Source organism: Vulpes lagopus, chromosome 3 (assembly GCF_018345385.1).
Source record: "Vulpes lagopus strain Blue_001 chromosome 3, ASM1834538v1, whole genome shotgun sequence".
NCBI lineage: Eukaryota > Metazoa > Chordata > Mammalia > Carnivora > Canidae > Vulpes > Vulpes lagopus.
The window spans coordinates 18,508,910-18,533,280 of NC_054826.1; the positions used below are offsets into that span (position 1 = coordinate 18,508,910).

At 35.0% G+C, this 24,371-nt stretch overlaps 1 protein-coding gene across 3 annotated transcripts in view; it reads right to left on the minus strand.

Moving 5' to 3' along the window:
* The window catches only part of FYB1 (FYN binding protein 1), a 153,271-nt gene that overhangs the window by 16,015 nt on the left and 112,885 nt on the right, over positions 1-24,371 (minus strand). For 2 of the 3 annotated variants that reach the window (XM_041747413.1, XM_041747412.1), the window contains exons 4-15: positions 20,358-20,404; positions 18,099-18,118; positions 17,591-17,625; positions 16,490-16,610; positions 13,382-13,541; positions 12,742-12,886; positions 9,205-9,227; positions 8,096-8,165; positions 6,792-6,929; positions 5,272-5,297; positions 3,163-3,229; positions 580-670 (exon numbers count right to left, since the gene is read on the minus strand). In XM_041747413.1, coding sequence (XP_041603347.1) covers positions 580-670; positions 3,163-3,229; positions 5,272-5,297; positions 6,792-6,929; positions 8,096-8,165; positions 9,205-9,227; positions 12,742-12,886; positions 13,382-13,541; positions 16,490-16,610; positions 17,591-17,625; positions 18,099-18,118; positions 20,358-20,404 — 943 coding nt within the window. The remainder of the gene's footprint in view (positions 1-579; positions 671-3,162; positions 3,230-5,271; positions 5,298-6,791; positions 6,930-8,095; positions 8,166-9,204; positions 9,228-12,741; positions 12,887-13,381; positions 13,542-16,489; positions 16,611-17,590; positions 17,626-18,098; positions 18,119-20,357; positions 20,405-24,371) is intronic. The other variant, XM_041747414.1, reaches the window with a different exon arrangement.

Below are 24,371 nucleotides of genomic sequence, written 5' to 3' on the forward strand. Positions count from 1 at the left end.
AGGGGCCATCCATGTTGTCACAAGTGGCAAGATTTCCTTCTTTTTTCATGGCTGAATAATATTCCAGGGTATGTATATGTATGCGTGTTTATATAAGAATCTTTTTAAAAAGATTTTTATTTTATTTATTTATTTATGAGAGACACACAGAGAGAGGCAGACACACAGGCAGAGGGAGAGGCAGGCTCTGTGCAGGGAGCCTGACGTGGGACTCAATCTTGGGACCGGGATCATGCCCTGAGCCGAATGCAGATGCTCAACTGCTGAGCGACCCAGGTGTCCCAAGAATCCTTTGTTTTTGTCCATTCTACTTCTAGATTGTCTTATTAAAGGTCAAAGAATGGCTAAATCTAAATTATTATTGCACTATATATATGTATTGTGCATGTGTAAGATTTTGCTTGATTTGTTAAAGGAATACATTCAAATGTAAGGACATTTTTATAGAAAATAAAGCAGTTACAATGGATAACTGACATTGACAATTCTGCTTTTAATACCTGCAGTTTGGTATTTAAAATCATTGTTTTTTCCCCCACTAGTGCTTTGAACTTTGTCTGATAATTAAATATGACATACTTTAAACTTTTTCCTGAAGTCTTTCTCTTCTTTTTCTTGCTTTTTTAGCTTCTTAAGGTCTTTTTCTTCCGTCTTAGCCTTGGCTCCTTGACTAATATGGTAGAACATATAAAACAGCATTTAGTTTGGTATAAAAAGAACAGTGTGCAATAGAGACTCCATAACATTACATTTTTGTCAAATTTTGTTTTTAATTAATTCCTTTTCTTAGAAATCTAGTACTTTCACTGTAATAAGTGGTAATATCTCATAACACGGAAATGATTCTTCAAAGAATACAGATTATGAGTAAAATGGAAGGAAGTGATTACCTATTACGGTGAACCATATACAATTATTGAGGTTTAGTGTAAATATGGTTATGTAACAGAGGTTTCATATGATTCAACCTATCTATTGTCAAAATCCCTATATTTTTCAAACCTTCCTGGATAATTAACTGGCTTGGCCAATACCATAGAAAAGGCTTTTTGAAAAAGAACATTTTTTTTAATTGATTTTTATGTCTTGAAAAGTTTATCAATATGTCTGGTTTTCATATCAGCTTAAAATAGAGCCAGGATAGCATCTCAGAGATACCAAGTAGACTAAAGCTAATCGTCATAATAATAAGGCAAAGATAATGATTCTTCAGCCTGGCCACATATAGAATCACCTGGGAAGTTTTTAAAAAATAATACCAATGCCTTTGTCTTATTCCTAGACATTCTAATTAAATTAAATACATTCTAATTAATTAGACTGAGTGGGGTCTAGATACTGACATATATTGTAAAGCTCCCCAGGTAATACTAATTTGCAACCAAGGTTGAAGAACATTTGCTAATGTTGAATGTGGATGTTAGGAAAAGGTCAGAAATCTCTGAAGGAGGAAATTTTAAAAATCAGAATTTTTGTGAATAATGAAAGATTCTCAATGCTGATATTAATTTTTATAGAGACCACCTAAAATAAAGTTTTGTTTGTAACTGATTTGTTTACAATGTTTGATTCTTCAGTTTTGAATCTTAGAATTCAGTTCATTTACTGTGAAATGTATTAGCACATTGTCCTGCCTTGGGTTCCGCATCTTTCCTCAGTATCTCCTATATTACGGGGCTCTGGGCAGTAGAGGAATTACTATCTTAAAGTAGCCATTTGGAACTATAAGGATATACATGTTAAAAATGGCCCATGAGCTCTCTTTAAAATAATCTATTGAAATTCAGTTTTAGTTAAAAATAGAATACTATGGGAAAGAACATAAAATAGTCTTAAACTCTGAAAATAAGCAGCAGTAAAGAAAACGGTGCATATCACATAAAGTTTAATCAGCTGGGGTTTATTTTACTTGAAGAAAAGGTCCAGTGTGTACCTGGGTTCCTAGAGAGCTATTTAATGGAATGTGGTGACATTTTTACAGTACTACAAAGCCGAAAAATGCATTAAAAAAATGTCAGGGATAGAAGTCACTTCCCAATGGTGAGGAATTTTCAAACCTAACATATTACTAAAGAAGATTAGATTTTCCTTTCAGATAAAAGGAAAATGATTCTCTTTTCATCTTTCTTGTTTGTTGTGCCTATCGAACTTGATCTTCACATAGAAATGATAGCATATTCTCCCTTCCGTGTCTTTGATCTTGATACTTTCTTTTGTTCAGTAAAATTAACAGTGTTGGTAAAAAAAAAAAAAAAACTCAATAAATAAGTACTCATGCCTTTTTGCTGTACAGCATGGAAGACACTGCGTATTCTCTCCCATTTATGTCACTTTCGTCCTTCAACTAATCAAGTCCAAGATCCTTTTATTCACCTTTTTTCCTTAGAAAGCTATAGAAGTGTTCTTACACAGTATGTATTAGCTCATCTCACATGTTCATTGGAATATAAAAAAGCATCTTACCAGGTTATTTTCTACTTCAAAAGAGGCTTCAAAAAGTACTCCTTTGTACTAACTGATCTTAATAGATTTTCATACAGTTTTAACCTATAGTTAAATTGAAACCTTAGGTGACCTGAAGAATGTCACTATTCACCCTCAATGTTTTCTTTTTTAAATTTGAATGGAACCTTTAAGAATCTGATGCTTTTGTGAAAAAGAGACACAATAAAGTCCTTTTTAAAACACAAATCATCTTTTTTTTCATAAAGGAAAAAAATCTTGTGGAGGACACAAGAGATTTGAAGAAGGTGGGTGAAAGGTGAGATATAAACTAAGAAGTGCATTCAAGACAAAAGAAGCTTTTGGGAAAAGGGTAAAAATAAAGGGAGGAGATGAATCAGTGAGATCAGTTGTGATCAGGCTCTAAAATATTTTCTCAGTGACTGAGTATATGAATGAATAAAGAATGTAGACATCAGTGAGTCACAGGGCAGAGAATAATCAGGGGACCAGGAGCAGAACACCCAGGAGAGGGGGAGAAGTAGGGGGGCACCAGGGCTCTTCCCCATAAACCTAGAAGACACTTAAGAGCTGGGATCAGAGAGAGGACAGAGCAAATGGGATCAAACACAGTAGATACACACACTACTGGTCTTTTATTCTAGTCGAATTTTCTGGATCAGTTAGATTCTCATCTCACAATGAGAACATTTTAATTACCTCAGCTCTGCTGGTGGAGCAGGGAAATCAGAGGCATCCACATCATCATAAACTTCATCTCCCACATCTAACAAAAGGCAAAATATCAAATGTTGAAACACTTTTAGTTTGAATTTTGATATGAGCATTCGATGATGTTTTTAATATAAAGATTGTTCTGAGGACAACAAAATAAGTTTTCCTGGGATCTCTGTATATTTCTCCCAAAAGCACTGTCTATTCCTTGAAGGGGAGAGATTTTTTTCTCTCCCTGGATGCTTCTGCTAAATTTCCCTCAAGAAAAGCCAGTGACATAATTGTAACTAGCATTATCAGGATAAACCCCTCAAATAGTGACTAAGATTATTTGAAGATCAACATATGTGATGAATGTCAGGTTTAGTAGACAGCTGACAAACAAATCAACATTACTGGCCATTGGCAATAGGCAATAGAGATTGAAATCAAGAGTCTTAGGGGTTTTGGGAGAGTATGGTAATATATATTATTTTATTTACATGTCTATATTTGTGTCTGTCTATGTTTGTCTGCCTCTATCTATCTATCTATCTATCATCTATCTATCTATCTATCTACTTATCTACCTACCTACCTACCTACCTATCACTCTCTTTTACTCACTGATCTGTCCTTCATTAGCTTTTAACTTGTAGTAATATTAGGTGTGATACCACCTTAAAGTGGACAGAATATTTCTATTAATAAGGCATGTCTGGTACCAGCAGGTATTGAGAACCAGTGTTGGTAGAAAAACGGCTGTGCCCTTAACAGGTTCAATAGATTTTCCAATCCATGGATACTTTTCTTCCATCTAGACCTCTTGTTAATAAAATCAGGATGATTGCTTCCTCTGTGCACCTACTAAGTTGCACACAGCAAATTAAGCTGAAGAGATGAGTTGAAGAGAGTACAAATGTTTTAAGGAATGGTTATCATAGAAAGTTTAAATGCTCTGTGCTAGTGGCAAGGATTTAATTTCAAGAACTCTCTATACAGCATATGTATAGACTACATACATATGTCTACACATATATGCCTATGTGCATATATATACATACATATGTATGTACTCTATACATATATATTACATACACACTTGTCTATGTGTGAGCATTCTCTCCCCACTCAGCAAATTAATTTCACAACTATGTGAAGAACTAATAATTAATATATAAAAATATGACAGATTATTGGTTTCAAGAATGGGAAAAATTACTATTCCACACACTTGCACTTAGAACACACTTGAGAACAAAAGAAAATTAAGACAAAAGAACATTTTTTTACTTAACTGATCACATTTGCTTCACTTTATACCTACCCTTTGTGGAGCTAAGTTTCTTGAATACTTTTTGAAAATTATAGATTAAGATATAAACTCATCATCAGTTATCGATCAATTTGAACTAGTGTCTTATTTTTTTTTTTCAAACTGGTAACTGAAAATGAGGTCAGATAAGCAGTCTGGAAGAATAGGTTATCTGTGTGTTTAGTTTTCTCTTTCAATTTATTTATAAATTTGTATCAACTTTTTGAAAGCCCCTGAATATTCTTGTGAGATTTCATTTTGTTCAAAGTCAAGAAGAATCTTTTAAAGGTCTGTCTCAGCAGGGATAAGAAAAAATAAGCTGATCAAAATTGTACAAAGAAGAAACTGTTTTACATTTAGCAGTGGAAAAATTTCCAAATACAATGTAATTTATACATTTAAAAAATCAAAGAAATTTAGATTTAGAAGGGCCTTGGTGTCATATAATCTGGTACATTTTTAGAAATCATTATGCAGAAGCCCAATATAGCAGGGTTGACTGAATTGGGGTAGAGGAGACATGAGAAATCTTGGTGTCCATCCCTGCCTACCTGTTGTTTTCTCCATAGTGACCCCTATGGTGGTTTAAAACCATCAATATTAAAAATTTTCCTCTTCCCACTCTTTAAGTGTTGAGAAACTGCCCCCTGCCCCCAGGAGCAGTTGCTTGACAATTACATGAGTTATTATATCCAGAGCCAGGACTTTAATCTAGAAACCATGACTATATCCAATGCTTTCCCACTATCTCATCTTCAAGAAATGAGATATAAAATACATAATTAGCTTTTATTACTTACCCAATTGTTTAGGAGGAGAAGGGAAACTGGAAAGAAAATGAGAACACATTTATAATCAGACCAATATAAACGAGAAATTGAGACCTTTTATTTAGGGAGGCATGAACAAGTAATAGCCCAGAGGCTTCAGACTGCTAATTAATCTATTTGATGGTCATTCCTTTCTCATCTCCATTTCTCCACTGAGTCTCAGCTCCTTTCCATCAATTTTCAATTTTGCAAGACTTTTTTTTTAATTCCAATGGTGGCCAAAAAAGTCAAAAGTCAAGGCATCCAGTGGTTTATTTTGCCCATAGCCATCTATTTTTGAGGTTCTTCCAAATATTTTCAGATTTGTTCTATGAAGTTTGGGCATATTATCACATCAGAGTAAATTAAATGGACTCAATGTTTTGGAGTCATTGTGGCATAGCTCAGGTCAGAACTTTTTATTTGACTTAAAGAGTAGAAATGAACAAAGGTCATAGGATTCTTTCTATGACCATGTTTTCCCAAACAGGAGAATGGTGAATAAGAGAGGAATATCCACTGGAGCCACAGAGGAAGAGCTTATTAATCTGAAATCAGCATTGGGTGGCATTTAGTTGCAATCTAATCAGTAATCTGAAATCAGCATTGGGTGACATTTAGTCGCAACAGAAAAAGGCCTTTGCTTTTATAACTTTCTGAACTTTAAACACACACACAAACACACATCACTAGAAGAATGGTGCACAGTTATACTAAGGTGTGAAAGGTCATTAGTTCAAATGACTGAAAATCAAAATTAGGAGGTGTGAAATTGGAGCAAGAAAAATAATCTCTGCCTTTATTTCTAAGTAAGGTCATCATTTGAATAATGCTGTATCAAGAGAGGATTTGTTAAAATCAAAGAGGATTTGTTATGTTTACTTACAATTTTGAGTGTCCTGTTTACTAGGTGTTGATTTTAGGTCTCACAGAAGAGTTTAAAATAAGGAATTCAATGTGGAATTAACATTTTATAAAGACTTTAGTGAAATATGGAGAATCTGTTGAGCTATCGAGATGTTGAATATTTATTTAGAGAAAAGAAATTCCAAATTTTGTCCTTTACTTCTGGCAAATTAATTTTTAAAAGAGGATGTATATTTTGAAGGGTAGTCACTATCAAATACTATATAATATAATGTGGCCTTGGCATTGTGAGCTTTTAGATATGATGCTACATTTTGAAAAAAAGTTCTACTAAACGCAGTATGTGTGAGTATGTGAGGGTGTGTGTTTGTGCATTTGTGTGTGTTATCTGCACATGTTTGTAGGGAAGGCAAAATATATCTTTAAACCATATGATAATTTTTGAATACTTTGTGTTCCTCTTACATAAATGCGTGAGTGTAAGGGTGACACAGTAAATAAGGCTAAAATGACTAATGGAAAATAACATCGAAGTGACTTAAGCCTGTCAGAATTTGGTTATTGGTTATAAAATATTAGTAGCATTTGATTAAATTAATATTAGTGTAGTTATTGTGCACTGGATTTGGTTGGTTGACTCTTACGATGAACCTTCATTATTGTCTGACTCAGAGACTTTAGGTTTCTCTCGTATACTTTTCTTTCTGTCATCTTTTCCCTTTAACATCTTCAAAATCCCCCAGGACCACGAATTACTCTTCTCTTCAACCTGTAGTGTGGAGCTTAGGAGCATGCAGGCATTGATCAGAATGGAATCATCAATGGAATGTGAAGACGTTGGGTGGACATTCAGATTTTTTATAATTATACTGCATTGATCATTCAGGCAGTAAGTTACTCATTGTAGTCACCAAGATGATGCTTTTAAGTTTATCAGCCACGGTCTTTGAATATTGCTGCTACTGTAGGTAAGTTATTCTTTTTTTTTTTAATTCTTAATCTTTTTTTAAAATTTTTAAAAAAATTTTTATTTATTTATGATAGTCACAGAGAGAGAGAGAGAGAGAGAGAGGCAGAGACACAGGCAGAGGGAGAAGCAGGCTCCATGCACTGGGAGCCCGATGTGGGATTCGATCCCGGGTCTCCAGGATCGCGCCCTGGGCCAAAGGCAGGCGCCAAACCGCTGCGCCACCCAGGGATCCCAAGTTATTTTTTTCTATTTAGTGAAATATCTCTTGGTTTTAAAACAGCAAGCTAAATAAAAATTAAGTTTTAAGTGTCAATTTTGCATTATTTTATGTTTAAAATTAAGTGAAAATCTTTGTTTTAAAATATGCCATTATAAAAGTTTAAACACTTAGAGAATTAACAGTTTTTTAATTTTAATTTTTTAATTTAAATTAAATTAATGAACATATAGTGTATTATTAGTTTCAGAGGTAGAGTTCACTGATTCATCAGTTGTACATAACACCCAGTGTTCATTATATCATGTGATCTCCTTAATGCCTGTCACCCAGTTATCCCAGCCCCCTCAGTACTAGTTTTGCCACAAATAGCATATGGTTTCATTTTATTTGGATTGCCTATAACTATGGTTATTATCCAGAGGATAGCCATGCCATGCAACTGATAAACTCTCCAGAGATTATAGATTAATAAAAAAATGATTGTGAAAAGTTTGAAAAAAAATCTACAATGATAGTTCTTTTTTATTTCATTTCTTTTGACAAAGTTGTTGAGGTTCTTCCAAATAATATGCCACTTCACTTAAAGTGTGGTGCAATTATACTTTCTGACTTACATCTGCTATTAAGTAAACATTCAAACTATTATTCGTGTGGTAATAAGGAGCACTATCTTTTGTTTTTTTATTCAAACCAGAAATCAACACTAAATTTCGGTAGGCAAAAAATTTTCAAGAAAGCAGTTCACTGATTATTCTTACCCATCATCAGCATCTTCTTCTTCAATCCCATCATAAATATCATCATCTGGGGGAGGAGGTGGGAACATCCCTTCATTTGGATGGTGGGGGAGAGAAACTTCTGTTAATTTTATAATTTGGTCATGTAATAGTCACTCAAAATTTGATAATAAATCTGCCTTATTTAAACTGCAGGAAACATCCCTGTTCCTTATTAACCATTTAATTAAAGAATAACTTTATTTTCCCACTCTTACATAGATAGTAGGTAAATTAATTGTTTTGTTGATTATTTTTACAGGAATTCTTAGTGGTGAAATTTGAATATTGAATATGAAGAATGATAAAGGGTACTGTGCAGTGGGGAGAATAAATATGAGAAAAAATAAAACTGAGTTGAAGATAGAGTTAAAATATTGTGGAAAAGAGAAGGAAGGAGGTGATAAGAAAAATTTAATTAATAGTGAGGGGACATTCAGAAAAAGAGAATGATCAAGATATAAGTGAAGAAAAACAGAATTAAAGGTGAATTTGTGAATTTTGGTGGTAGCTCTGATTCATTTAATCAAAGTGATATTTTAGGAGTTAAAAACCCTTTGCTGTAAATCCCCAGGAACCTTGCTATTTGACAAATATTTATTTATGAAATGTTTATTGAGTACCTCCTCCATGCAGAAATGTGTACAAAGAACTTATAATCTGACTTTTAGGATGAGAATTTTAGCACTTAAAGGTATTAGTAAAATACCTTTATTTTGGTGATGAGGATATGAGGAGTTTTTAGCAGTCATAGTTAAGGTAACCATATAAGTTATCATCCAAATAAGGATACTTCTGAAAGTGAAGGGAGATACTATTAATAATTGTGCTCAGACAATTGGCATAAATCAAGACTGCCCTGGGCACACTGGAAATAGAGTCACCCAATAACCCATAACAAACTTGGAGGAAAGAAGTGACTTGTTTAGGGTCACTCAGTGGTCAGGACTGCAATCTAGGTCATTAGCTCCTAATCCAGTGGTACCACATTAAGATCCTCCTCATTATGTGCAAACAAAAGCAGCTTGATATTAATATAGACAAAAATGGTGAAGAAATAAAGAAATTGCTGATAAAAGTGTGTGGCTTACCTCCACTTCCACTCTGACTGTGGCTAGGAAAAAAATAAACAAATTAAATGAGCTTATGAATTATGTAGCTAATGGGAAGGAATGGTCTATATTGAACAGTTATGTAAAAGAGAAATAACACTGCAGTTAAAAGTTATCAGGATGTTGTATGTAAAGAGGAAGTTCCTTGTTCCTTATCATAATAGAAACAAGGCAAAATCCAAACCAAAACAAACTAATAAGAACCAAGTGAACGTTAGTACTACATAAAGTCTTCAAAACAATGTTACTGTTTGCTTCTAACATTTCCCGTGAGGTAGTTTTCAGGTTATACATTATTATATCATTCTGTAGATAGATTTATGAAAAACAACCAACCAACCAACAGTATTGTTCCAGGAGTCATAAAGAACCATTATTGCAATTCAATTCAATTCTCTTTTAACATGTTATACCCACAACATTTTAATCTTAGTCTAGTAGCATTATAAACTTTTTTTAAAGGGAGGGTTTCTAAAAACTTGGAATCTTACGAAATCTTATTCTTTTTTTTAAAACAAAGATTATTTATTTGAGAGACTGCATATGCACATGTGCAAATGGGAGGAGGGGCAGAGAGAAAGAGGGGGATAGAATCTTAGGCAGGCTCCACACCCAGCACAGAGCCTGACTCGGGGCTCAATCTCATGACCCTGAGATCATGATCAGAGCTGAAATCAAGAGCTGGGTGCTTAACTGACTAAGCCAACCAGGTACCCCGAAATTTTATTATTATTGTAAATAGTGTGGCCCTGAATTTTCTAAATCCATATTGTCTGTATTTCGTATTTATTTCTCTAACATTCTGTGTTTTCCCTGTTTTATAATCATCTATTTTCTTGCCTGTGTCTCCCACTAAAATGTGAGTTCTGCTACAGCACAAGAAGAGTAGATTGTGAGAACTGGGAAAATTTCAGAGGACTGGCTTAATTCCCTCATTTTGTAGAAAGGAAACTGAGGCTCTGGAAAATGAAGTGACCCGACCAAACCCACTTTTAATGAACAGAAGAGCTGACATAAGAACCTCGGCATCCTGCCTTCCTCCATAATGTTTTGTCTACACTTCGCTGCACCCTCTGTAACCAGCATTTTTGTACTTTGGATAATCTGCCAGCAACAGATATCAGGCTAATATTATAACCATGCAGTATTAATTTACACTTGTATCTGATTCCTCAACCTTAAAGTCAGAATAAAAGAAATGTTCTAACACAGGTCTATGGTTAATTTAGGGGAAAAAAATACCACCATACTCTAGTTAATGAAACTTTGTAGAAAAACACGCTATAAATGTCCTAATGTGTAAATAGGGAATTGATTTTTGATGAAGTTTAAGTATATTCTCCACTTGCTTCCATACTGTTTTCACATTCATTTTGTCTGACACTTCCCTTTGAGCGTGAAGCAAGCAGTTAGAATTATGTGAAAAATTGCAATTTTGGTTGGCTGCCACTCCTGGCAAATACATTTCATCTTGGAGACTCTTATACCAATTCCCAATGAACAGAGTCTTAATAATCAGGAGCAAAGCTGCCACACATTATTTTATTTTTAGAGCAATTCTTTAGCTTCCTAAAATGGTCCATTTGGCATTTACAGGATGAAGTGGAAGGAGAGAAGCATGCTGGAAAAAGAGAAAGGAAGGAAAAGAGGGAAGGAGAGATGCAAAGAAGTTTGGGGAGCGGAGAAGCAAGTTTGCTATGTGATGAAGTATTTGCATGTATAATTTCCTTTTCCTCACTGTCTCATATTTATCACAGAAATAGCTTCAGTTGAGAAAAAAATGAGAAGGATAGCTGTCAGAATCTGTACTTTTAAGCATCCTGTCTGCTCACAGAATTTGAAGTGCACAGTCAGTCCCTCTACCCCAGAGGAATCCGGAAAGAGCAGGTGAAGCAGGCAAGGACCCAAGGAGGCATCTGGAGAAGGGGAAGAAGAGGATGGTGCTTTCTCCTACTCTCACCAGGGCAAGCTGCCGGCTGTACTCAGCATCTTTCCTTGTTCTACTAAGGACAAAGCCTGTTCTGTTGTGAGCTCTCTGCCGGCAGCAGCTGTAGCTTCAAAAAAAAAAAAAAAAAAAAAAAAAAACCCAAAACAAAAAACAAAACTTGTGTTTTCATTTTCTCTTCTTTCATTTTCTTATTAAATATGCATAAGGGTGACATAGATGCTAGTCAGTATTGTGGTGCTATATTTGTTTAAGATATTGAGCCTTAAAACCATATACTTCCTCCAACTCCATTTCATTAAATAGACTCTTTTTCTGCTACATGCTTACTAATTAGAGCCTGTCCTCTAGAGTAGCAGTATCTATGGACTCCATACAATGGAAAAGGCAATAGTATTAGTTTGGGGAAATAGTTGCCTATTACGATTAAATAATTCTTCATTTTAAGAATGTCACTCCTTTTCATGGATTTGTTATTTTTTCTTCAGTGTCTGCATCATAAATATGTATTTATTAATATTGCTGTTCTTTAATCTCAAAATAAGAGAAAAACATTTTTAAAATAAATAAAATATAAAACATAAAGCATATACACTGAAAATAGGCAGGATGACATACTCATATACAGAAAATTCTGTAAATCTCAGAATACAGCCTTTTAAAACTTTGACCTAAAAAGTGGCATTTATAGACTCCCAAACTAGGTCAGAGCGTTTCTGATTACTAAAGCCAATTTATGTTCTGTAAACTTTAGTGCATACATTGCATATTTTGATATATATTGCATAATTTATGGCATATTTATTAAATTTATCATAAATAATGCAACATATATCAAAAATGACAAGAAGGCAATGCAGCTTGTTAAGAAAGACAAACCTGCCAGAAAGCAACACAGCACGTTTAACTGGTGACACAAAGTGAACAACTACAGGAGGGAAACTGAATTCTTCATAGATTTTATAAGTATATTAATAAGTATATTACTATTTTGATCATTTTATGTTTTAAAAATATTTGATCATTGAAGCAATTTTTTTCTTTGCAATTTGAGTTATAAAGAATGCAGACTCACTTTGACCCAAGTGAGGATCTAGCACAGATTTTATGTTTCGAGATCATAGTAGATGTTTCCCAATTCTACAAAACGGGCACAAAAAACCAAGAATTCCTAACATCCTCTTCTTCCTTCAACTTGAAGGGCTTATGGCTTTACCCAGAAAGGGAGATGATGGAGGAAGGAAGGAATGAAAGGAGAAGGAAAATAGAAAAGCAGGAAGAACAAAGATGAGACAAAGAGAATTTTATATCTCATGCTCCATATTTTGCAAAATCATATTTAATTTAGGCATAGCCCTAAGATCAAATCAGAATGAATATTACAAAACAGCACAATAAAAGACTAGGTTTCAAATGACCTGGCACCGACTTTGGAGTATCTGTAATTGTAATGGTAATTTAGTGATAGTGAGCAGTAGGAAATAGGGAGAGTAAAATTCTAGGATCTTACAATACATAATCTCTGACAAGAGGACAGTCTGATCTGTTTTACAATTTGTATTTGGACATACCTGCTAACATCATCCTGCTCTGCAACGTCATCATACACCTCCTGGTCATCTTCAAGAGCTCTTGATGCAAGAGCACCCAGAGAAGTTTTCTTCACTTTCAGAGAATCATAGTCAATCTCGACAGCAGTAGTTCTGATATAGCCATCTGCCAAAAGGAGGAAGGACTTATGTTCAGGTAACTGTAGTTTCGGTATCTCCAAGTTGTAAATAAAATATTAATTGCAATTTGCTCTTTATAATTTCCCTTCATTTCCTTGTGTGTGTTTCTGGTTTATAGACTTCCGATGTAGACACGTTTGACTGGACTTTGTCAAAGTCTTAGGCCGTTGTGGTTTGTGGTAAGCCTAGAGCCTATTTTAAAGATTCCAAAGTGACTCATGTGAATCATTTTTTCCCCCTTTTAGAATCAATGAGGAACCTCATGCTCCTTGTTCCTCCCTGGAATAATATAAATATCTACATGGTTCCCTACTAAGAGAATAACGCAGATGAGGTGAAGATGGAGCTGTCTCTGTCATCTTAAATTTTCTTTTTTCTGTCCACCCTGTAAAATACTCTTCCTAACTTAAGAGAATTTGCATATTTAATATTGTCTTAAAAAAACCCAACACTTTGAAGTCAGAGGAAAATTTGCACGCACATGACCCCCTTGCTGTCCTGCCCAGCCATTTTCCTTCAGGGTTGTCTGTGATGCGGATTATTTCAATTTGCTCTCCTTGCTTGAAGCTCAGTTCATTCTTCCCTCCTTTGACATCACAGCAAGCTTTTGCCTGATGGATGACTTCAATAGGGCCCGTTAGCTGCAAAGAGAGGAAACAATCACAACAGGCTTTCTTACTATTCAGAAAATCTCTTAGGAATGGAGTTTTAAAAGACAGTACGTCCATGACTACTAGCCAACCAGTCGATTTACCACATACTAGAAACTGACGGTGAATGTCATTCCTGATGAATGTTCTCCTAAGAGGGATGAGGGGAAAATCACAGAGGTGAGGCAGGGCCAGCAACGAACAGGTAAGCATGTGCTTGGGGCCCGAGAAAGTAGCGATGGTCTGTTGACCTTAGAAGCCTGTGAAAGGCTTGCAGGGAAATCCACTGATACCTGAACACCACTTATGTACAACAACACATGCTGGGTGCTATGGTTTTTATGGGATATGCTGGTGGTCTGCTTAGTAGATGGAGGTTTTTTTCCCCATCTTTGCATTGTGTGGTTATTCTGATGGTTCTTTTCAGGCTTCAAGCAGCAAAGGGAAGGGAAGGTGGTGATGGTGGGTTGTACTTGTGGGAAAAGCATTTTCTTTCCCCCCCCAAATTTGTGGTGTTGTCTTTCTATAAACCTAGACATTACTCGCTATAAACAGATACCATTTTACAAATAGCTTTGTAAATAAAAAAATAGCAAACAAATGTTATGTGAGGTTTTGAAAATTAATATCCTGGACAGTGTAGTGGTTTCATGACAGCAGGAGAATACAGTACTCCCTCCTTTGTGGTTGTGTCTTCCGGGGTTTCAGCTACCCTGTGGTCAACTGTGGTCTAGAAACAGATGATTCTCCTTCTGATCTATTGTCAGATCAATAGTAGCTTAATACTGTGTTGCAATGCCTAAGCCATTCACCTCATTTCATCTCATCGTGCAGGAACGTTATCATCTCATGTCATCATAAGACAGGTGAGTGCGGTACAATAAACTACTTTGAGAGCAACAGACCACTTGCAGTAACTTTTATTATGATATAGCGTTACAATTGTTCTACTTCATTATTAGTTATTGTTAGTCTCTTATTGTGCCTAATTTATAAGTGAAACTTTATCCTAAGTATATATGTGGAGGAGGAAACAGAATATATAAGTATTCAGTACTATCCATGTTTTCAGGCATCCCCTGGGGGTCTGGGAATGTATCACCTGTGAATAAGAGGAACTACTGTAATCTAGTTTAGAACATGAATCCTAAAGTCCTAACTTCCTAATCCTAAATTTGCATCTTTTTCAACACAATTTCTTGGATCTTTTGAAATGCAAATATGCGTTGTGATTTTTTTGAAGCAGTTCTGCTCGTCTTATTACATGCATTATGTCATGAATTGTGAGACCTATTATCAATTATGTACCACTAAGAGATAAACAGCTTATTTAAGTTATAATATGCCAATGATGTTAAGATGCAGCCGAATTTCAAAATTTTAAAATGTGAAATATTCTGTGTCTTAGAATTGATGAAATATGGTACTATTGTAATGGTTCTCACATTTATTTAATTTCTTTAATTTTAACATCTTTTAACATTTTTGTGGAAGGACTACAGCTTGTTAAGTCCTAGTCTTTACAAACTTTGAGTTCATATTTAGTGGTAAGATTTCCAAAAACTATTTTTTTCTTATTAAAAATGTTATTTGAATGAATGAGTGAAACAATGCAAAATTGCTTTCTCTAAAAGAAACACAAAATTATAAAGTCCCTTCATAAAAGTGTGTTATTAAGACTTTTATTTGAGAAATTAATTTTTCATATTTGCCACTTGAAAAATATGAACATTGGTACCCATACATCTGTATGGGTAAAATGTCTTAATGGTCATACTTAAATCTTAATTTTACTTATATATAGTAGGCTTTTTGGAAATTTAATGAGAACCTTAGCAGATATAGTGCCTTACATACATTATTTTATTTAATTGCACAATAAACTTTCAGAAGAGGTATCATTTATTCTCACTTTAAAGAATAAGAACAACAACAACAACAGAAGAAGAAGAATCTGAGGTTTAGGGAAATTCAATAACATGCCCACCATCACATAACTCACACAGGCAGCTGGAATTTAAATCCACATCTGTCCAATTGACTCTAAGCTTTATGTTTTTTCCTGTACCATGCTGTTGAACCTTTGTTTTAATACAATAAATATACTGGGGAGTTAAACAGAAATCAAATTTTTATAAATCAAACTGTATATTAAATGTTTCAGAGGAATTAAATGTTTAAAGGAATCTTGACATGAATCCTTTTTGTAGTGAAGAATAGTTCTGTCATTCATATAATCACCTTCAATATAGCTAACACACCAGACCTGTGTCAGATGGGACATGTCATCAAAGATGGTGTAGCCAAGAGGGGATAGCCTGGCAGTGTAGTGTTGGTGGTAGTAATAGGAGTCATACAATTAGAAATCAGAAATCAGAGAAAAGAGAGGTCAGAAGTCCAGGTGAAGAAAGAGGGATGAGAAAGAGTGGGTGTCAGAAATCAACACATATAAGCTAAAAATAACGGCAAAAATGTAAGTCCTGTCTAGACACCAGCAGAGAGAGTAGTTCATAGCTACTTTACTCTGAGATAGGTCTGGTTCATCCATTTGTGTCCCTTGTATGACTGTGATACATGCCACAGGGATATCTGTGTGTGTGGTCCGAGCTCATACTACAAGTAGGTTAATACCAAATGTGAAATGATGAGAGCCAAGCTGGGTGTGAGCAACTCATTCAATCAACATAAAATTTCCTAGGTGTTCACTAATCATAAGCCACCATTTTTATTTGGATTTTATCATATTCCATTTTTACTGAAGGTATCTAAGAGAGCATATTGGACAAAATAATTACTGTTATAAAGGTAGTTGCTTTTTAAAGGAAATAACAATTAAGTAATTCTCCAACCATGCAAGTTTTCAAGAATGGTGCCCCTTTTGTGTGAAAGGTATAAAAAGAGATCATTCTTGTTTTACCCATCAGCAAGCAAGCTCTTACTTTAAATTTCTTCTTTATTTCTTGTTCTTTCTTTTCTCGCTCTTTCTGTTCTTTTTTCTCCAACTCTAATCTCTTCTTTTCCTCCTTTTCCCTTTTTTTCTCTCTTTCTTTGGATGCTTCTCTGTGGATAAAAATTGTTAGGTTGTTTTGGCCTTTGCAAGCACTAATGTGTTATAGCTCACACATCCAGAGGTTCCTACCTACCACAGAATACGGTGCCTGACAGTATTGATGAGGTTATAAAGCCAGGGGTTGTTGAAATTCCTGAGTATGTGAGACTGTTCTCAAATCCAGTAGAAGGCGTACAAATGAGGATACCTTCCAAAGGCTCTGCTTCCCCTCACAACCTGTGCTAGCAAGTGGAAGGCATGCTTATAAAGGCCCAATTCTTGCTTTATATCAGCATGAATACTATTAATCTCTCTCTTTCTTTTTCTTTCTTTTTCATGTGCATGCACTCACAGGTACAGAGTATGCACATATGCATACATGCAAACCTTAGTTCAGAAATTTTAGTCTGAATTGGTTATATAAGAACCAAGTACAGAAAATTAATACATTTAAAGCAACAAAAGAAAAAATAAGGTAATATATTTATTTCTCCTTTCACTCAATTTCCAGAAATTTCTTAGTCCTGGCCTATCCCAGAAACTCATTTTAGAGCTATTTTTAACATCTTCCTGCTTTAGCAGGTTGAAACTTTGCCATCTGGTGCTGTGGTAAATTATTTCTCATAGCACCCTCATGAGGTGAAGTACTGCCTAGGTGGGGAAGTTGTAACATATAAATGAATTCATTTCCCCAAGGACACACTGAGCAAGATGTACAGATTCCTGGTTCAGTGATCCTCTGCCTGTGGTCTATCCAGTAGCTTCGGGTCCCTGGCCTCTCACAGGACATTTTTGAGAGGCCTCCGTAAAAGTTTTAGACAAAGAGACTTTAGTCCTTTGTACTGAAATAAAGGTTATCATTGTATGCTATTCATTGGAACAATAAAGCCTTTCCTCCCTAGGTATTGAATATCCATCCATTCTTCCTCATAGAAATCATACTATTCATTTTCAAGGGGAAAAATATCATGGTAAAAAATATAATTCATACATGTCTTCATATGTTTCTCCTTCACTGTCTTGTTCCTGTCAAGAAAAACATTAATAATGATTAATTGTAATTATTCAAAAAGGGAACATACACATATTACATTGATCAACTACTTAGTAAAATAAGCATGAATTTAAGTGTATGTAAATTTGTCTTATTTAAAATATTTTTTTTCTTTCAAGAGATAGACTGGAAAAGTAAGCACAAAAAGATCTTATTTTATTTTCTGCTCTATAAGTCAGATGTGTAGCCAGACTTAAGTTTATGTTCAGTGCTACAAAATTACTGTGAGTCAGTGTAATGATTGATTAATGTCTCAAGCATTTTAGATGAAATATTATTATAAATGGGAAAATACCATTGTTACTCGTAACAGTTTTCATTTGTTTCATTTTGTTACGAGTTGTCACTCGTAACATTTCATTTGTTGTCAATAGAATATGAATCACAGCAATTGTTAAGTATTTTAGTTAAGCAATATAACATCAAAAGGGGAAAAAAAACTGACCTCATCTAGATTTCCAGGACCTAAAGGGTTTTGAAAAGAGAATAAAGTGTAATATAATTAAAAAGCACTTTAGTACAGAATTATTAGACCTATTCAAAACAGTACACAATCTAACAGAACTTATGCTTTATCAAATATATATAAGTACAAAATAGACTATGTAGCTTAGATATTTACTATGGCCTTTTCCATACTTGTAATTTAAGTGTAGAATCATTTCACTGGCTTTCATAAAATAATTCAAAAGCCAAAAAAATAATGAAGACTTTTAATCTTCTTTATGAAAGGCATGCACATTCAGTTTTATGGGCTTATATAGAAAACAGGTATTATAACATAGGTAAATCACAATTAGTTTGTACTTTTTGACTTATTTTCTCCCAAGGATTTGGACTCATGTATCAGGCAAATCAAGTTAGTTTTTTGTTTTTTTTTTTTAAGATACTTTACTGGGGCACCTGGGTGGCTCAGTTAGTAAAGCGGCCAACTCTTGGTTTCAGCTCAGGTCATGATCTCAGGGTCATGAGACTGAGCCCAGCATTGGTTTCCAAGTGGGGTGTGGAGCCTGCTTAATTTTTTTTCTCCCTCTGCCCCTCCCCCCACTCATGCTCATGCTCTCTCAAAAAAAACTTTACTATTCAAGTGTTTAGTGATATCAATTAATTATTAGATATATGACATAATCTAGAGCAATAATAATAAAAAAGTGTGGTGTTGGTTGTAGAAACACGTAGACCAGTGGAATAGAGCAGAGAGCTCAGAGACAAATGCATAAATTTACATACACTCTTACATACACAGGTATTACACACACACACACACATATATAAACATAGACACACACCTATAGAGTTGATGTAGTATAAAGATAGCATTATAAAATGTTGAGAAAATGATGGATTTCAAAGTATGGTAATGGGAAAACTGGCTTCATAGACGAGGCAGTAAATCCGAGTTTCTACTAACTCCTCAAAGGTGGACTGCAAAGACATCAAAGACTCAGATATAAGGGGTGAAGTTTATAGAAGAAAATAGAAGATAATATTTTTATTTTTTAGAGATAGGACTTCTTAACTAAAACTTTAAAAAACGAATTGCAATGTAATAATTAATTTGATTATATGAAAATTCATTTATGTTCAGTGAAGGGCAGTTTGGGTTAATAGACAATGGACAGGATGAGAGAAGATAGTCCCATGCATCTGACATGGGATTAATATCTGAAATACGCAGGAACTCCTGCAAGGATATCAACTCCTAGGAAAAAGTGGTTAAAGGATATGAACGGGCAAGTTACAGAAAAGGAAACCACAAAGGCTAATAATACACCAACTAAGTACTCAGACCCAATATCAAGTAGAAATATGAAAATGAAGTGAGTTATCATTTTATACATAAGAGACCTGAAATTAAAAAGCTGAATAATACCAGGCATTGGCGAAAGATCTTGGAATCTTCATGCCCTGCTGATGGGAGTACACACAGATGCAGCTTTCCTGGAGAGCACTCCAGTCCTAATCAGTCAAATGAATATTCCATAGCTTATGAACAGCCATTCCACTACTGGATATATATTTTAACGAGAGTCTCTCAGAGGTCCACATGGGAATGTGGACAAGAACATACACTGAATTATTATTTGTAAATACCAGTGAATTGGAAGTAAAATGTGGGATTCGATCCCGGGTCTCCAGGATCGCGCCCCGGGGCAAAGGCAGGCGCTAAACCGCTGCGCCACCCAGGGATCCCTGGAAGTAAAATGTGAATGCATAGGATTCATGCCGTGGGGTACTATGCTGTAGTTAACAAATTATATTATACATATAGTAACATGGGCGGGTCCCCTAACACACATTATGCTGAGTGTAAAAAAAGAAAAAAGAGTAGAGTGAGCTATAATATACTGTTTATTTAAATTGAAATATGTAAACATACAAGAGTATGCAAAGCATATGTACAAATAGACACACATTAAATATATTAGATATATATAATATATATTATATATAATATATATAATATAATAATATATATAATATATAAAATATAATATATATATAAATATATTATATATTGTCTCTGGTTGGAAACAAAGAAAAAGGATAGAGATAAAAGGGGGTACATATGTAAGTAAAAGGAGAGAGGGGTCTTGCGTGGACCAAGGATGACAATGGCCCAATAGTGACCCTATCAGAATGATTAACTAAATCTGTATCTGAGGTAACAAATAAATAAATAAAACATGTTTTTGCCTCTTACCATCAGAGTGCATGACACCATCTTGATTTTCTTCATTTATAGGGCTTCTGAAAGCAAGAAAGAAGAGAAAGTAAAAATGGAGCAAGTAGATGCTCACCTTACAATGAAACACAAAACAAAACAAAAGAGTAAAAGGATCATTTTAAAATTATTTTCTCTTTAATTTCTACTCCTGTTTAAAACTTTGGAAGTTATTAGAATGGCCTTTAGCCTCTTATTTATGCTGCTACTGAGGCAAAAATCAGGGAGCTTGAGGACAGTTCTATCCATACACAGTGGATGTATAAAATTAATCCATTGCTTCAGGGCAGTAATGTTTTCTATTAAAATGGCAGTATCTCAATACTTCAATTCTGGGATTCTGAGGCATTTGATTGGTTTTATCACATAGATACCAAAGAGAATTAATTAGTTCTAAACCTTGACTCCTTCTTTCCAGATGTTCTCCACCTGGCTTGACTTCCGTTGTTTGCGGCTTGGACTCCAAGGTGCCTCATTCTGAACCACTTCACTCCAACTACTCTTAATAGTTACCAATATCTGGACCTCACAGATCCCTAATGATTTATGCAACCATCTATATTTTCTATTTTTATTCTCAGGTTGATTAGCATAGCTGGAGAAAATTGCTATTTCTCTGATTCTGATATTACAAATGGCATTCAATCTCAACTTTACCCTCAACACTATTCTATAATCCTACATACCTTTTCCTAGTGAACCTTCCCTCCCATCCTTCTCAATGGCTATTCAAAACCTTCACTGTTTTCTTCAATTCTCCTGTCCCTTTCCTCTCCCCTAAAATCAGATGATCTTGTTTCACATTTCACTGATAAAAAGTAGTTACTAGATGTGAACTCTCTTAATAAAATATATTCCTTTTACCCAAACTTGTCCTTATCTTCTAATCAAGAACACACCACCTGTGTTGTTAATTCTATCCAAATTATCAGTGTTTTACACCCTTTTCCTTCTTTCTTCTGCTCATCATCATATTATTTATATTATTGTTACTATTCCCCTTCTTTCACTCCCCTGCTTCTAAATATCTCACATTTTGTTTTCTCCCTCTGCCCAAGTTATTCTCATTCATAAAGGCCAAACTCTTCTCTTTACCTTTCTAAATCCTCCAGATTACCACAGATAGTCCTCCTTTTCCCAGCCAAAGTGAAGGGCTGTCTGTGCTCACAGACTTGATTTCTTTTCCTTCTACTCAATTCTCCATGACCACACTCTGGCTTCTTTTTTTTTTTTTTTTTTTTTTTTTTAAATTTTATTTATTTATGATAGGCACACAGTGAGAGAGAGAGAAGCAGAGACACAGGCAGAGGGAGAAGCAGGCTCCATGCACCGGGAGCCCGACGTGGGATTCGATCCCGGGTCTCCAGGATCGCGCCCTGGGCCAAAGGCAGGCGCCAAACCGCTGCGCCACCCAGGGATCCCCACACTCTGGCTTCTATTGGCGACCCTTTGCTGAAACCACTCTTAAAGGAGTTACTCACCAAATCTAGGACACCTGTCAGTCTGCATGCTAGCTGATTATTTTGTGGCCCTTAACAGTATGGGCCATTTTGCCTTCCTAGAATCTCCTGTTTCCTGGCTCATTTCTTGTCTTTCTAACCACAATCCCACAATTTCCTTGGTGGGTTTATTTTCCTTTGACATCCCCTTTAAGTGATGAAGTTCTGGTCTTGGCTTCCTGTTTTTTTCTACTCTATATCTGTCCCTGAATGGTCTCAGATATGCCCACAGCTTCACTTGTTCTCTCAATGTTGTTGACTTTCATTGACATCTTCAGTGTAGGCCTCTTTTCTGAGTTTCAGGCTCATATATACATATCTTTACTTGAATGTCTCACAGCCAGTTCTCTAGTCACATCGCAGAAACTGAGGCTGCCCTCTTCTATCCCAGCAACCTATTTTTCCTACAAGGTTTCTTATCCTAGTGAATGGCACCACAGTCCAACATATCCACCTTAGCCTCAAAGTCATCCTTGTTTCTCACTCTTCAGTTCCAAATTAAATTAATCATGTTCTGTCAATTCCATATATTTAATATCTCCTATAATTCACTTTTTCCCTCCATCTCTCTCCTCATTCCTGCTAGACACAAGGACACAATCATAGCATCACTAGCATGGACTCTTGCAGTGGCCATCTGCCCCGTCTTCTAGTGCTGGCATTGTTCTCCATCTTCTCCACCCTTACAGTCCTTTCTCTATTTTGCTGCCAAAATGATCTAATGCAAAATATGATTATATCACTCTCATAGTCACTACTCAAGCCACTTAAAGAATTAGGAAAGAGAACACTAAAACCCAAGAGATGCTGGTTGCAAAACTAACCCCATTTGAAGAATGTGGGCTGGAAGTGCCTTGTTATCCCTTAGACCAAAAAGCAAGCTCAGTGGGTACACTTGTGGCTCAGGAAGAGTTGCCATAGATATATGTGTCTCAGTCTTCACCTGGGACAGTAAACATGTGGTCATCAATAGTTGATCCAATAAACTTACATCTAAACAAATTTGAAATTTTATTTTTTTAATCTTAAAGAAAGATTTTATTTACTGATTTGAGATGGAGATAGAAAGAGAGAGAGAGAGAGCACAGAGGGCGAGGGAGAAGCAGACTCCCCGATGAGCAGAGAGCCCTATGCGGGGCTAGATCCTAGGACCCTAAGATCTTGACCTGAGCTGAAGGCAGATGCTTAACCTGAGTGACCGAGGCAACTCACAAATTTGAAATTTTAAAATTTAACTTACATATGCTTAGCTTTTAACTTAGGTAAGTGTAAAGGCCCAATTAATCAACTCATTAGCTTGATCATAAAAAAGACACTTACTTCCTTTAGTGAATCTTTTTAGTCCCTGAGAGATTAAGAATTAAATACAGAAATGAGGAAGTAAGTCAAACATGTGGTACAAAATTTGTGAAATGAGGTTTAATCATTGGGACAGTGTATCTGTGTTCAATATTTTAAGTATTTATAATATTTAAGAGATATGTTACATTAGCAAATATTGAGTTAGATATGTCAAACTAATTTAAAATTTGTTATTTAGACTTTTTAGTTGATAAGTATGGATTCTTCAATTGTGTCAATGTTGTGTGTCAACAGCTACTCACATCAAAAAAGGAGAGTCAACCTGACATTACAAGCTTCTGATAAAAGAATACACCATCACCTAGGAAGTAGTCTTACCAAAAACATTAGAACTAAATTTGATTAAGCCACCTCTGCCTCCAACTGTCAATTTAGAGGAAATACAGAGGAGAGAGAAACACATAAGCTATACCATAGGAAAGCACTCAGCAAAATCTAGACTGTGGTTAACTATAGTGCCCATAAACAACTTGATTTCTTCAACAAGTAAATTATAATAAGTTAATAAAGTGATAGAGGATAGACTTATAGCTTGAAAGAGAATTGCAAATGTATAAGCTAAAGAAAATGTGTAGACTTTATATAAATTCTTGTTCGAACAAACTTAAAAAAACCACATACACTCAATTTAAGAGATAATTGTAAATTTGAACACGGGCTTGATCTTTATATTAACATATAGTCTAATTTTTAGGGATGCCCACCAAAATATTCATGAATAGAATTCTATTTATTTCGTATTAGTTTCAAAATAATATGAAAGAGGGAAGTGGGTGGGGATATTGATGAAACAAGATTGGTGATGAATTTATTTAATTGTTGAAGTTGGTGCAGGGGACATGGGTGCTCATTATACTGTTCTTACTGGCTTTTATATATCTGCCTTTTATAAAATTTTTCAAAATAAATGTGTTTCTTAAAAGGGATAAGAAAAATCTCATTGCAAACACAACTGGGATATTTAAGAGAACTGGACATGCTTTGATGGATTTACGAGTCATTTAAGTTTTGGGGAAGATTTTGCTTAGTGCAGTTATTACATTTGTTCATTTGGGTGTTTGAAATGCTTAAAAAATTCAATATATATGCAATATATATATGCCTTTTATATATGCAATGTAAAACATGGACG